The following is a 14,928-nucleotide window of genomic DNA, read 5'->3' on the forward strand; positions in this document are numbered from 1 at the left end:
TATATCTCGATGTAATATATATCGTTGTTTACCACATAAAGAATTATGATATAAAATCTTTTTCTGCCTTCATTGGTATATAATTATGTATAAAGGGAGCTAGTTCAAGAACAGAAGCTTCTAACAAGGACGAATTATGGTCCTGATTCATCTCCATATACCATTATAACGATTGCCTCAGGTTAAAGCAAGTTATTCGTCGGTCATAATTTGTCGATATTCGGATTCCTAACAAGATATCGCAATTACTCGTTTATATCCTACTAAAAAATAATCAGAGCGTTCAGTCTTATAAATGGCATGATGTAATACGAACTACGAGATTATAGAGAAGTCAGAAAAAAGAAAATAGAACATCGCGCGCATATAAAGCATATAGCGATGGCGCAAATTATAAACGAAAGTGATACTTAGTTAACTCGCTGAGCGAAACGCTATTATAGATTGCCAATACAAAATTTGATAGTCATTATGGTTTCGTTAATGGTAAAGGTGCTTACTTTCTTTTCATAATAGTTACGTAAAATCGATCGAACTATTTACGTAACGTTGATGGCCTCCGTAGTTGGTCGTTGAGAAATATTACCATCAAGGAAGTAAGATTACGGAAATCACATTTTTTTCGTTCATATAGCTGGCTTCCCTTTACATCAGAGAAACCGTACATCTCTATATGCGTTCAAATATGAATTGCCCGAGGTAAATATTCGATATTATTTCTTCCAGCAACCTTGACTGTGGAATGATCTACCTTGTACGTCAAGGTATGTTCAATGTACATCTGGCTTCATCCTAATATCCGTATATAATTTATGCAATCATAACGTTGACCTCTTGAACATGAATTTATATTGTAATTACTCAATTATAAGTTATATTAATAAATAAATGTAAAATAAATTATGTTTTAATATTTATTGTAATTAAAATAAAATGTTATGTGATTTTAATATAATTAAGACAACAATTTATATGTGAAAACATTTTGATGTTTGAAAATTAGAAAACAAGCATTTTAAGATCTTTTTAAATCTATCAATCAAATCTTTTAAATATATATCTATCATTATATTCCTATAATTAAATGAATGTATAAAAATATAACAAGTATTTTCTTACATGTAAATGCATTTTGCGATTTTATCGTATAATCCTTAACTAGAGAATAAGCTTCCTAGTACATCTAACTTGTGTGTGGAACCGTAATGGCTATAATGACTGGTTGAGATACTTTCACATGTCGCCAATCACATTGTAACATGTTCCGCCTAGTTTCACAGGAAGTGACTAAGAATCAGTTTATACCGTGGCAGTTATTGCAGTATGATAATTTGCATCTTATCTTCGTAGGTGTATTACGTAAGAAAATTCAACAAGCTGGTTTCATAAATATTTAATTAATGATAATTAATTGTCACTATGGTTGCGCAATGTAGTTAAAACCGTAGAAATACGCGATCAATTAAAAATATAATACACTCACAGAAAAATGATTTTTATTTGCTGTAAAATAAAGCTCAACTTTGAGCAAATTCCTTGATGTAAACATCAAACGCAAAGGACAAGGTAATGCTGGATTTTACAAAAGGCTGAATTAATAATTTAATGTTTATTCTGCTAAGACAGCACAGTGTAAAAAAAAGAAATATAATAATTATATACAAGAGTATCATTAATATCGATTGTCATATCAGACTATCGTCAATGCAGGTCGAAACCGATTTCATGACCCCCACCGAATCCACCATGTCCGCCTCCGAAACCGCCTCCGCCAAAGCCGCCGCCGCCACCGCCGCCGCCTCCGTGACCGCCTTCATGCACCAAGACCGGATACGATTCCTTTACGACGACCGGCACCTTGACCGGATAGGGCAATTCCTTTTCCACGGGATAAGGTACTTTATATGGTACGGTGTATGGAACAGGCACCTTGACGGGTATCTTTATGGGCACCTTGACTGGTACTGGAACCGGTTTCTCTACGGGGATTGGTACAGTCTTCTCTACTGGAACCGGATAAGGTTTTGGTACGTGATACGGTATCGGATTGTCCACCGGAACCTTCACCGGCACATGTACAGGTACTGGTACGCTTTTCTCGACGGTGTAGGGCACCGGAACTGGCACGGAGACCTCGCGATGGATCGTGATGCCAGAAATTCTTCCACCATCACCGCCGCCACCGCCGCCGCCGCCGCCGCCGCCTCCACCAAAACCGCCGCCGAAATCACCACCGCCGAAGCCACCGAAATCGTGGCCGCCGAAACCACCGCCGCCGCCAAAGCCACCACCGTGACCCAGACTCAGTTCCAGTCCGCGCTTGCTCTTGGCATCCTTTGACTCGGCCCCTTTGCTGTCGGACTCCTTGGTCTCAGTAGCCAGAGCCACCGTTGCCACAAGGGCGAGGAGCACGAGGATCTGCGAATAAACGTGTGTTAATTGCGGTCCTTCATGGTCAAGGTTTAGATTAACTTGGTTAACTTGGGAAGCTTTGAAGATTTCGCTGGAGTTCACAAAAATTTTACGCATATTACATAATAAATGATTCGACAATACAAAAAATGCAAACAAAGAAAATCTCAAAAAAGCACGATGCAACAAAATTAAATTATAGTCTGTTATAAATATCAAACATTGCAAGATAAAAATATAATCAATATATTAAACATCTAATATTGTATTCTATTTAAAGTAAATTTATTGAAATTTCACTCTTGTAATGAAACAAAGAATCGCACCGTAATCTCTACAATTTTAACACTGTGATGTGATGGTGTGAGAAACCAACACTATAATCTCACATCGTCAATAATACTAAATCCCGACGCGTTCCTCATTTATCGCACATAATTCCGTGCATAATCCTCCGCCGTGCGAGATACCCTAAAGATACCCTTGTCAGAGCCCTATTTACGCGCCACTGTGCTAGCAGCGCACGCTCACCTGCGAAGTGCTCATGGTAGCCTTCGGGAGTGCACACTGAAGTTGCATCGTGCCAATCAGCGGCATATATACCGGCACTTTCGCCGTGCTCGCTGGCCTACTCCCCGGAAAATCGTTCGTCCAACGCCGGAACGGCAGCTTTAAGGTGGTCCGATTGTACTGCTATCCCGCACAAAACCGTTCAGCATTAAGCCGTTTTCCCACGGGCTACCGCTTGGTGAGGTTGATTACTACCGGATGCCCGGATACGGGCCGCGTAACGTCGTCGCCCCGTCGCTCAGTCCAACTAGTTCCAATCGTTATCCCCTCACCAAGGAAGAGCCGCAATTCAAAAGTGCGGAATTGATCCGACTCTTTCGCGTGCCCGTCTTAATCCGCGCTTTCTGTCTTTCTTTCACTTTTACATCAGAATCATTATAAGCGGACTCGACTTTTTTTTATTTGCACCTCGCGTAAATTTTATTGAACATAATGGTGATTATAACTTTTAGCATTACGCATCGCTATTCACTGTATAAACAGAGACAATTAGGAAATTCGACGATACAGGCGAAATAATATACTACAAGTTGGTATGCTATTATCAATCGCGATAGTAAACACAAAAAAATATAATATTAAAAGATATAATTTCAAAAAATTGCTTAAAATTCGTATTTGCCTTAATATTATAATTATTATGAAAGTCTTAAGGAAGCTGTAAGACATAACAAGTTTTAGCGTCCAAGCTTTCGCCTAAGACATAAGTGGATGGTAATATGATGGGAAATGTTCGAATTAATCTGACGGCGTGCAATCGGCGATCTTAAATTTAATTTTATGATCTTCACGTACGCACACTTTCGATAAACATTTTATTAGCACTCATAAAGTCATTTGAGATTTAAAACATAACTTTTATCAATATATTCTGTTTATTAAGCAATTAACTTCTGCGACTAGGAAGAAGCTTTGACATCGCATAATTCTCGCCAAATTAAGCTATATTATACTATTTCAGACAACGAAATTTATGTTTGCGTGCAGAAATTGAAATCTTTCTCAATCAATTCACGATCGATTTTATGAGTAAGCTCAATTTCAACGTAAATTAAATAATAAGAAGATTCATAAGCGTGACAAAACACATAGTGAAACGATGTACACACAAAACGGTGTAACAATTAAACTTTCTCCATGTGACATGTACATTATATATCCCGGCATCATGGTCGATGGTTATTTAATTAAAAAATAAATTTGCAATACACAAAGGAAGTTGCCAAGAAATTACAATTAATGTTTAATTACGCCTAATGCGGTCGACGTTACACACATTGGTGACCATGAAAGAGATGTGAAAATTTGCATTTCGACACATCGTGGCGCAATCAACATGTTGTTTTTTTCACTTTCGCCAAGTTTTAGTAGTAATATTTTTTGTTCACTTAGTATACTTTTAAAGGAATCGAAGGTCTAAACTGGCAATCGACCGCGTCGTTAATAACGTAACACTTGAATCACCCGATGTTGAAATGAAGGCAACATTTTTCTCATTTCTTTGACACTATATGCTTTGATTTTAATATACAGTTATCAGATCTTATAGAGACATATACCACCACTTTAAACCATTGACGCAGTAACTTTTTATTGAAACTACTTTCATAATTGATTCATGGATACTTTGGCATTAAACTCAATTTTTACTCATATCCTTCCCAAGTGACATTTTATTGGCAGGTGAACCAATGTAATTCTAGGTAAACATGTTCTGATGACATCTTTGCAAAAGGTCTCACTTGCATATGATATTTTATTTGAAAATGATTACTACGCAAGAAATATGCAATTATATTTGTTCAATATACTGATCGTATAATATATGATTAGGCTAGATGTGTGCGTGATATATGTATTAAACAAATATTTATATTTCGCACAGACTATTGCAAAGTTTCAACATTGCCGAGCATTTACATTATTTAGTAAACAATAGTATTGATTGTTTAATGCATTGGTCACAGATTTCGCTTAATGAGAATAGGCTCATTACAAATTCATTTAACCGAGTTACTTTTATTTGATATGTTGAACTCTCTCAACTAAACAAGCGCGATAATTGAACAACTATATTGCACATAATATGGGATATGATGTGGTAATTTTCACTTCTCTCTATTTAATTATTAAAATCATGGCCCATTTTATATATCTTTCTATTTTATATATCTTTATTACGCTTTGTTTACTTGTAACATAAATTTAATTTCCTCTTTTCTAAACTACCATAATTCATTAACGAAGTAATTATAAAAAAGTTAAGATTATACTATATCTTCAATTTGTATATTTTTCTTAACACCCTAGTTTGATAAAAAAATGCACGAGTGAAAGAGAGAGTCAATTATCAATTTCTTATTGACTCGTTTGTTTAACCGCTCAATAAATCATTTTATATTCAGTACAATCTTTAAAATAGCCTACTTATAATTTTATTTATAGGCGTCCATAACTTACGCAAGCAGTTTTTGCCGCTATTACCTGTGTTCTTCTTAAATGGTCAGCTTGTAATTTTAAAGATTAAACTGCGTCTTATCTCTTATTTCTAAGAGTAGTCTAATACGTAAACGCTTTTTCGACGCATAATTTAATAATTGAAATAAATGCAAAAATTCGCAATTTCCCAAAGATTGATAAATGTTCATAAAATTAACCATGCGTAAAATATACTTGTTCATTAACCGTAACACAGTTACACGTGCAGTGAAAAAAAAAAGTAAATCGAATATAAGCAAAAGTAAAAATTTATGAATCTACTATCGCCGTTAGACACGCGAGGCGTGTCCAAAATATTCACCTTCGAAGAAAAATCAAACTAAGTTCTCAAAAAAAGTTGTCAAAATAATTAAAATTCCCTTTTATTCTTTCCAGAGTACAAATTACATTAATGTTCGATGGACATTGTCATGGAGTGGGAAGGATGTAACTAGAAAACGGCTTGATAAACACCTTGAGTGAGAACATCTATCCATATATTCATGAGAGCCGCGTCTGGCCGACTCCAAAGCCTTTCCCATTATTGCGTAAGGTTACGCTTGTGGTCGGTGAAGCAGAAATGCAGACTACGCGAAAATCCCACTACCGACGATGTCCGCCCGCACTGTCGTCTCGTAACGCGCGAGAATCCACTGCACTTAGGGCGCATTTATACGCCACCGTCGCCACCCTCTTCTTTCTGCGGTCTAAAGTTCAAGTGACTCGAACTTCGAGAAAAAAAATTCTGAGGAGATAAGGGTCGCCAATTGAAAGTTCGCATCAGAATTCTCAGAGATGGCTTTCCGCAAAATCAATTAACGTTTACGCGGACGAGACTACTGCTTGAAAAAATATCGCTGGTTAAATTAATGACGTCGACTATGCGATTCTAATGAACTTTGGCAGAGGACCTTTCTACACATGCAGACATTTACGTTGACATTAGACACAGGTGCTCACGTATAGGGAATTAATCTACATACGAGCACAGATGAGGTCGGTTTGCTCGTCACAGATGAGATCAAGAGCGATTTTCGTAATTTTGTGAAAAAGTTTTCTAAACAAGATTTGTGGAGAGGAAGTGCGATTTGTCAAAATTTACATAATTGCGGCCTCATAAATATCGGGAGATTGGTAGAAAGTGTACGATCATGCACCGGGATCGCCAACTTCGATATGAGCACGTATCGTTTGCATTATATCCGGCAAATATAATCGGTCAGCTTACTTCACCAAGTTCCGTATACGTAATGATATTACAATCGTCCGAACGAAAAAAAAACCGACTGAAGTTTTCACCGCGATAGATTTAATCTGATATGATTCCTACAGCGAGCTCAACAGTTTCCTGACGTTATTCTTGCTGCAGGAAGACTTTCGAGCAAATAACTTCGCAATTAAAATCGCGCTGCTCGTATATGTAATTCAGAACGTAATAACATTTTACGCAAAGCCACTTATGACACAATAAATGCACAGAGAAGTTTAACCTGAGAAAGAATTAACTATAGCGTTACGTGGAGATTCTGTATATCGCGACGAACAAAAACGTCCGTGAACTGTCGTAAAGTTGAACCTTTCGTAATAAGATTATTTTAATCAAATGTTGTTTACTATTAATGTGTCAAATCCATATATTAATCCTATCCAAACATTTTATTACTGATTTAATATTATATACGCGCGCATAATGACATTAGTGCGTAAAATTAATTTATTAATATGACATAACATAAATAAATAATGTTAATTTATATTATGCATATATTATGCAAACATGTAATATATTGAAATAAGTTTAAAGCGCAGCAATCGGTAACTTTCAATCAATTTGTACATCTGTTCGATAAAAACATATACAGTGATAGCCGGTTTAGAGTAGAAATGACCGCAGAAAATTAGCCATCTCGGCACCAGCGCGTGTCATTAGTTTTGAATTCAATGAATTAAACTTGCGGTTTCAGAAATTAATAGCTAGTCGTCATGCACGCTCGCGCAATTGTCGATTAGCCAGAAGCGATGTTTCAGATAATTAACTGCTTACATTCTATAGCATAATTTTTTTCGTTATCACTCGACGTAGCAATAAATACCTTCCAAGAGAATCTTTCAAATACGAAAAATTCGTGGTAATGTGCTAATTAATTTTCAATAAGTTTGCTACTGAGAGAGTCTCATAGGAGAAAACTGTTGAAAGGGATAAAACCGAAGTTTCCGATGCGCCCAAAATCGTCGATTGACGGATTTCATAATCGTGTCGAAAAACAGCGTGAGCAGATTGTGGTCTCTAGTGAATCACTATAAATTCATCGAAGCGATTTAATCCTCGGGTATAGGTCAAGTGGAAACTATCGCATACATCCCACCCTCAATTTTCGCTGCAGTTCGATCGACGGTCAATCAAGAGGGAGGGAATCCTCAGCCTCTCGAAACATTCCCTATCCCGCCAGAAGTCAAATCAATATTTTCGGATTCAAATATGGAAATCCAAATTCAAATGTATGGAAATTTATTCGTATCGATAACCCTGATAAACCATGGATACGCGAGTATTCTAATACCCGTCGAACCGAGATCGAGATACAAAGTCATTCCGAGATTAACTGTGCCCGCGGGAACTACGTGTGATAAACCAAAAATCGTGCTGCCATCACCAAGCAAAACCGAGTTTCGTAGCGAAAATCATTTCCGGTACGCAAGAATTTTATCCGACTGCGTTAACGAGTTCCAACAACTTCTTATTAAGGCGGTATAGCGGCCAACATCTTCGAATCATTCTCTCTAATTTCACGGCTGGTGACGACGACTATCTTCTTCTCAGCGACAAATGTCGTGGCACAAGAAACTGTAGAAAAGAGATAATACATTGAACATAACATGCTATGACTATGGAAATGAGGCGAGTATATTAAGTTTGAACAAGTTGAGACTGAATGTAAATGTTTCAATGCGTTCATATATCCGTAAAAAGAAAAAAAATAAGTTAAGAAAAACACTTTCGTTGTCAAAAAATTTCAATTCTCTCTTCTCGGATTAATTAAGCTTTTAATATTTATGAATTATGCGCTTCTCGAAAGCGCAAAAAATATCGATCAAATTACATTAATAAAAAATTTATGTGTAATATTTAATGTTTACTTATTTATTTTAATGTATCAATCCGATTTTTAATTAAGATTTTTATAACGCGTAATCATGAAGCATTTTATTTTTATATTAACAAGTAAAAATAGATACTGATTGAAATATGAAAAATTATGCAAAAGTTCTTTTTCTTAAAGGAATATAAGAAATAATTTTTACATATCAACTATTTTACACATCATATATATTTTTTATAAAATGTTAAAATATCCTAAGATAATATATCATTAATAGACTATAATAAATTTTATTTCATATAATTAATGTTTCGTAGTAGTTTAGGTAGATAAAGTAATCGTTAAAATAAAAATAACTGAGATAATGATTAAGAGAATTTGTCATCAATGAATGAATTATTTCTACTCATATGTCTTACCATCACTGAGAAAAGTTTACGCAAGAAGTTCACGCAAGCGTATCAAGTACGGATCTTTTTCGATTTTTGTTACAGAAACGCGTCTACTTCGAATTAAACGGACTCGAAAACGCGACGAGACAGTTAAGAAAAAAAGCAATGAGAAAATAGACGCAAAGACAAAAGGAGACGAAGAAAGGGAGACGTCGTCCACAGTGCGTTGTCTTCCTTTCCTCCTGTTAACTTCCTACCCGCCGACAATTTCATCGGCACGCTCGAGTTGTCCAGCGGACACGCCGTTGCGTCCCCTATAAAAGCGAGGGTAGACCATGGCAGAATCAGTGTGCTCACTGCCGACCAACATGAACAGCACCAAGCTGAAAGTGAGTAGCTCCAACAAGATAGCCGCTCGAATCGCTTGTAGAAACCCGATCCGTACTTAGCAGTCTGTAACGTGTTGTAGGCGCATTCTCTCAAGCGACCTATTTCTTAATAAATATGAATAAGCTTAAAAGCAAATTTTGACTTGCGAATTTGTCGTATACCAAACTCGAAATTATTAAAATTTTCATTTCCTTGGATTTTTCGTTCTTTTCAAAACCATTGATAAAACATAAATTATATTTCTAAAAATTTTAGTGAAATTATACAATATATTATATATACTTCGAATTTATCTAATAACAATCTCGTTTTATTTAAAATTTTTCAATATCTTAATTAAAAAATTTTTTTTAAAATATTTTTCCAAATCAATTAATCCCACAAAAAATTATCAAAACAAATTATAATAAAAGAGAGAGAGAGACAGAGAGAAGCTCTATATATACCCACATCACATATACTCATAAATCTTACAGTAATATTTATCAAACAATTTATAAAATCAACAATACTCATCCGTTTCCTTGCTTTCGACAGGTAATACTCCTATGTGGCCTAGTATTATCGGTCGTAGCCGAAGAGGCGAAGAAGACCGAATCTAGCGCTAAGCCAAAGGATGAAAAATCGAAGCGTGGACTGGAACTAAGTCTAGGTGATCACGGTGGTTTTGGGGGCGGTTTCGGCGGCCATGATTTAGGCGGTGGATTCGGAGGCAGTGGACTCGGAGGCGGAGGTGGATTTGGTGGTGGCGAAATAATCTCTACTGATCACATCAAGGCGGTTACGGTCACGAAGCACGTGCCAGTACCGCATCCGTATCCGGTGGAGGTCACGAAGCATGTGCCCTATCCGGTAAAGGTGCCAGTCAAAGTACCTGTCGACCGTCCGTATCCGGTCCATATACCGAAACCTTACCCAGTGGAGGTCACGAAGCACGTACCCTATCCAGTGGAGAAGCCAGTGCCCTTCCCGGTCAAGGTACCCATAAAGGTGCCCATCAAGGTACCCTATCCGGTCAAGGTACCAGTCAAGGTTCCGATCGAAGTGTCGAAACCAGTGCCCTACCCGGTCAAGGTACCCGTAGTCGTCAAAGAGCCTTATCCCGTAGTCGTTAAGAGTCATCACGACGAGGGTGGTTTCGGCGGCGGTGATATCGGTGGATTTGGTGGCGGCCACGATTTTGGCGGTCACGACTTTGGCGGCGGTGATTTCGGCGGACATTATTGAAAAAATGAGCGTATAAGAAGAAACGAAGACTTCATCGTCTTCCCCTTTTTTGTTTGACGGCTCGCGGCCCAAGAGACCAAGAGATATTCGAAGGATCGATCGTCGAAGGATCGAGAAACGATCGGCAAAAGTTGCCACATCGTTAATTAATAGAAGTCGATATGATGCGTAAATATTGTATTCTTCGTGATCCAATCCTCGAATTGTACTATACACCCTGTAAATGTAAAAAATAAATAAAGTATTTTTTTTTACATAACGACTGCTTGCGAAACATTCAAACGTTGGGAGGGTGGGGAAGGAATCGATAGAGAAACGTATTAGCCGGACACGTTATGCGATTATGAGGAATTGCGAGGAAACTTTCACTCTTTAATATTACGTGAGTTGCGCCAAGAAAGGTACACCTGTTTCACCACAAGCGGCACATATACCGCAAGAAAAAGCGTCACTCATATAGGAATCGTTAAAGTAAACGAATGGCTGCGTCGGCGGAAGGGGAAAGGCGTAAAACGTAAATGTCAATGTGTGAAAATTGCAATAAATATCCGCGAATATCCTCTCGCCTCTCTCCCTAAGAGATTAATCTTGTAGACTTTCAACACACGCATTACGCGCTATCGTGCGCGACGTATGCACATTGCGCCACAAGGAATCAGCCCGACACGACTAATGTAAGTTGTTAAGCCGCCAATTGCGTCGTTCGATTTTTCAGGGCTGCATCGATCATTCGACGATCATTCCTGGCACGCAGTGAAAAGTGTATAAAAAAATCGGAAAGGGCATATTGCCAAACAGTTGCGCGATTTTGAAACGCTATTTACGCACAAACGCGTTTACGACATCTGTCCGATCTGTTATCAAAATTTATGGATCTATCAATGTTTTAGTTGCTTTTTTTTACATGCGAATACTCCAATTATGCATAACGTGTTCTGAAATACATGATTTTTTTAAATTCCGTTACACGCACACATATATTTCTCATGTAAACTGATGTGAAAGTAGTTAAATAAATGTCTTTAATATACGCAGAAGCAGTCTATCAATTGTAAAATATTATATAAGCCTATCACTTAATTTCATTTAATATTTTATTGATTGATCGTAAATATGTTCGTATCTTCGAGATATTTGAAAAATGAGCATAAATTAATAAACGACAGTAAATTAACTTCTTAGTTGTTTTTCTCTGATTTAATGCTCTGATTGTTAATTTAATTAGCCAATGCAAGATATAACAAGATCTAATCCGAACGTAAATCGACATTATTGGAATTAATAGACACTTCGTCACATTCTTTTCCGTGAAAATACTCTAGGCGAATAATATTCATCATTTTTAAACTTTTCTTATGTCATGCACACAGAAAAATATACATACAATACAAATAATAATTATTTTTGTTTCAGGCTCATTTCAAAAGCTCATGTACCCGCAAATTTATATCATAAGTTATTACAAACATTTTTTCAGAACCTATTTTGAAAATATATTCCTAAGTAAAAATTTAATACTTCAATCAACAGCATTAAATTAAAATAAATTTATATATTATATAAAATCATTTCCAATCAGTTTTATAAATGTTCTTCAAAAAGAAATTATTTCTTGTGTTAAATATTAATGAGTTTCTAAAATATATGATAAGCAAGACTCTCGATAAAATAACCGTTACTTATTTAACATAGAAAATATAAAATATGTTTCGAAAACTTATTTAAAATATTAAACAAGAAATAGAAATCAGAAGTTATTTACAATAATTAAGACTAAATAATTATTTTATTTCTTCTATTTTAAATACGAGCGAGCTCTAATAATAAGTATATATTTTAAAATTATTATCAAGAAGATATTCTTTGTTAAAGAATGAAAGAAAATCATTTTATAAACTGTTGCTTAAAAAAAAGAAAGTAAATCGAGTAATTTTTTTTCTTAACAATAGAATAATATTTTTCTGTGTGTTCATCTCATGTATGCAGGGTGTTTCTAAAATAACATCCATTAATTTCACAATAATTTACGAGATATTAATTTCTAAATATTGCCGAATAAACAGATAAAATCAATGTATAAGACAATTTTAAGATATCCTTCAATGTTCTTGTGAGATTATTTTGAAGATATTTCTTAAAAATACCTTAAAGTTGTTTTATACGTCGATTTTAGACATTTTGCTCATTAGGTAATTGAAAAAAGATATTGCGAAAACTGTAAAATGGTAGAGGACTTTTCATTAGTTTTTTATTAGAAATAACACTTAATAATTGGGCGTTATTTCAGAAACATCTTATATAGCTAGGATAATTCTGTGGTAATCAGTCAGGACGCAGACCTAATTGCCTCCCACGGTTATAGACCTATACCTCAACTGTACAAGTTTCTTCACATACGTGCATCTTATGTACCATTATGTACAATCCATCCTACGCGCGGCAGCGTGATTCGTCCCAACGATAATATGTCTCATTAACACGTGGATAAACCGAGCCGACTCGAGAGGTATTGAACGTCATCGTCGTCATTGCGACTCGTTCTCGCGGCACTCTTCCTTTTCCCCAGCGTTACTTATCTTACTTTCGTTCCGATATCGTATGATTGGATAGCAGCATCCTTTCACCACACCCTGGATTCGTTTCCGCATGCTGGATCCGCTTCCGCCGCGCATACTAGACTAGAAACTGAAAGCGACTAGCGCGAGCCACACGAGTAATCTTAAAATCCAAGGAAGTTAACTTCTGAGACAAGAGAGACTGTCACGCTTGCTTGTTACGTATACTTCGAGAAATCACTCAAAGTAATTTGATGAAATTATGGGGAAGATGATGACATGGCTTTGTTTAGATGCCGCAACGAGCAGTATTTTCATTGCAAGCGAATTATACCTTATTAATATTGTTACGGTCGCAAAAATTGATTAGTCATAGAACGGCAATGCGTTCAATATCGTCTATGTAATCGATTGGACAAACGTGAAGATTGACAAACATCGTTCAACAGACATCGAGTGAAGTCTTGACTAAATTTATCTTCTTGCGAGTGTGCAAAAGTGTTACACACTCAAGACGCGATCGGTCGATGAGCAAATCAAAGTTATCTAACACGTGCGTGCCAGATAATCATAGTTAATAGCCTAGGAAGTTCGCGCGTAAAAGGAAAGAGAGATTTCTTCGATTAGTCGCATGTGCATACAGGAATAAACTGGGATGTATACGTTACGTTTATAAACATTCGACGCAGAATTATATAATAAGTATCTCTAATAAATGCACGCAGTGACTATGCTATTCCGTTTAATCGTTTAACCGTGACGTAATCTTCTTTAATAAACGGCGGGCCATTCAAGAAAAGCGCGTGATTGCTGTTTCTCAGAGAGATTGTAAAAGCTGTAATAGTAATCCTAAAATCTAGAATTTTCTAGAATTAATGTATACAGTTAAAAAAGTATACCATTATCAAACTATTATCTTTTATCTTCCAAATGAAAAATGCTTGAAAAGGATTTTTTATTAATTTGCCTAACATTATTAGCCATTCCTCAATTACATTTCATTTCAAGTGCGATGATATTCAAATAAAGTCATATTGCATGCGCCTTGACATCTCAATTGCACAACAAACAACACGTTACGTTTGAGAAATTGTGATTTAACGCCAGCATTATTCTCGATTACGAACATTTGCTTCAGAACTCGGAAAAGACTCCAGAATGGAAAGTAACAAGGATGTTGATGTCGATGATATTAATTCACAATTGTCGAAGATAACATTACGTCAAGTAGTTTCCCATAGCGTTCGGGCGTAACCCGAGGCACAATGTATATTTATGATGTAAATGTGGTGCGGAAATGTGATTTTACGTCGTGATTTTATGGGAGCGCGCGACCCCCGACCGTTCCTTTTTACCGATGTTCGTTACGTCGCGACCGTGCCGCTAATAAGATTCCAGACAGCGATCTTATCGCGCTCAATTAGAGAAATCTCGTGGGCGGAGAGGCGACGCGGCTGAGTGAGACAGAAAACGATGGTGCGCTCTATGCACTTTCGCGATATTTCCTTATTTTTTCGCGAAAAATGCATCGCCTAAAGCTGATATTATTGTATATGATTGCAAATTGACAACATAAGTATTAGTATGAGTGTAAGTTTAATGTTAAATGACTTCATAAAAATAATGCGTTATCGTTTCTTTTTGTAACTCATTATTATATTTGATCATTATTATATTTTATTATATTTGTATTCGTTATTATATACTACAGATTTTCAGTATTGGCAGTGACTATCGCAATGCAGCCTATATAAGATATAAAACATTTTTCTATATTTAAATTTCTATTATAAAATACTGCTA

General features: G+C 36.2%; 2 protein-coding genes across 2 annotated transcripts; one reads left to right on the top strand and one right to left on the bottom strand.

Moving 5' to 3' along the window:
• Positions 1-1,378: 1,378 nt before the first annotated feature.
• On the bottom strand, positions 1,379-3,009 carry LOC108686925 (keratin, type II cytoskeletal 1-like). The gene is made up of 2 exons (XM_018192447.1): positions 2,944-3,009; positions 1,379-2,418 (listed from the first exon to the last, which is right to left on the bottom strand). Exons 1-2 carry the CDS (start codon positions 3,007-3,009, stop codon positions 1,702-1,704), a joined length of 783 nt encoding a protein of 260 aa, XP_018047936.1. The 3' UTR covers positions 1,379-1,701.
• Positions 3,010-9,288: 6,279 nt separating this feature from the next.
• Positions 9,289-11,604, top strand: LOC108687060 (keratinocyte proline-rich protein-like). Its single transcript, XM_018192670.1, has 2 exons — positions 9,289-9,342; positions 9,881-11,604. The coding sequence occupies exons 1-2, from the start codon at positions 9,289-9,291 to the stop codon at positions 10,568-10,570; spliced, it is 744 nt and encodes a 247-aa protein (XP_018048159.1). The 3' UTR covers positions 10,571-11,604.
• The last annotated feature ends 3,324 nt before the right edge of the window (positions 11,605-14,928 follow it).

This window comes from Atta colombica, unplaced genomic scaffold (assembly GCF_001594045.1).
Source record: "Atta colombica isolate Treedump-2 unplaced genomic scaffold, Acol1.0 scaffold198, whole genome shotgun sequence".
Lineage (NCBI taxonomy): Eukaryota > Metazoa > Arthropoda > Insecta > Hymenoptera > Formicidae > Atta > Atta colombica.

Excerpts from the sequence above, each read along its gene's own strand:
- LOC108686925 (XM_018192447.1), bottom strand. The coding sequence starts at position 3,009 with ATGCCGCTGATTGGCACGATGCAACTTCAGTGTGCACTCCCGAAGGCT. Across the intron at positions 2,419-2,943 it reads CTACCATGAGCACTTCGCAG|ATCCTCGTGCTCCTCGCCCT; the intron begins GTGAGCGTGCGC and ends GTTTATTCGCAG.
- LOC108687060 (XM_018192670.1), top strand. The coding sequence starts at position 9,289 with ATGGCAGAATCAGTGTGCTCACTGCCGACCAACATGAACAGCACCAAG. Across the intron at positions 9,343-9,880 it reads TGAACAGCACCAAGCTGAAA|GTAATACTCCTATGTGGCCT; the intron begins GTGAGTAGCTCC and ends TGCTTTCGACAG.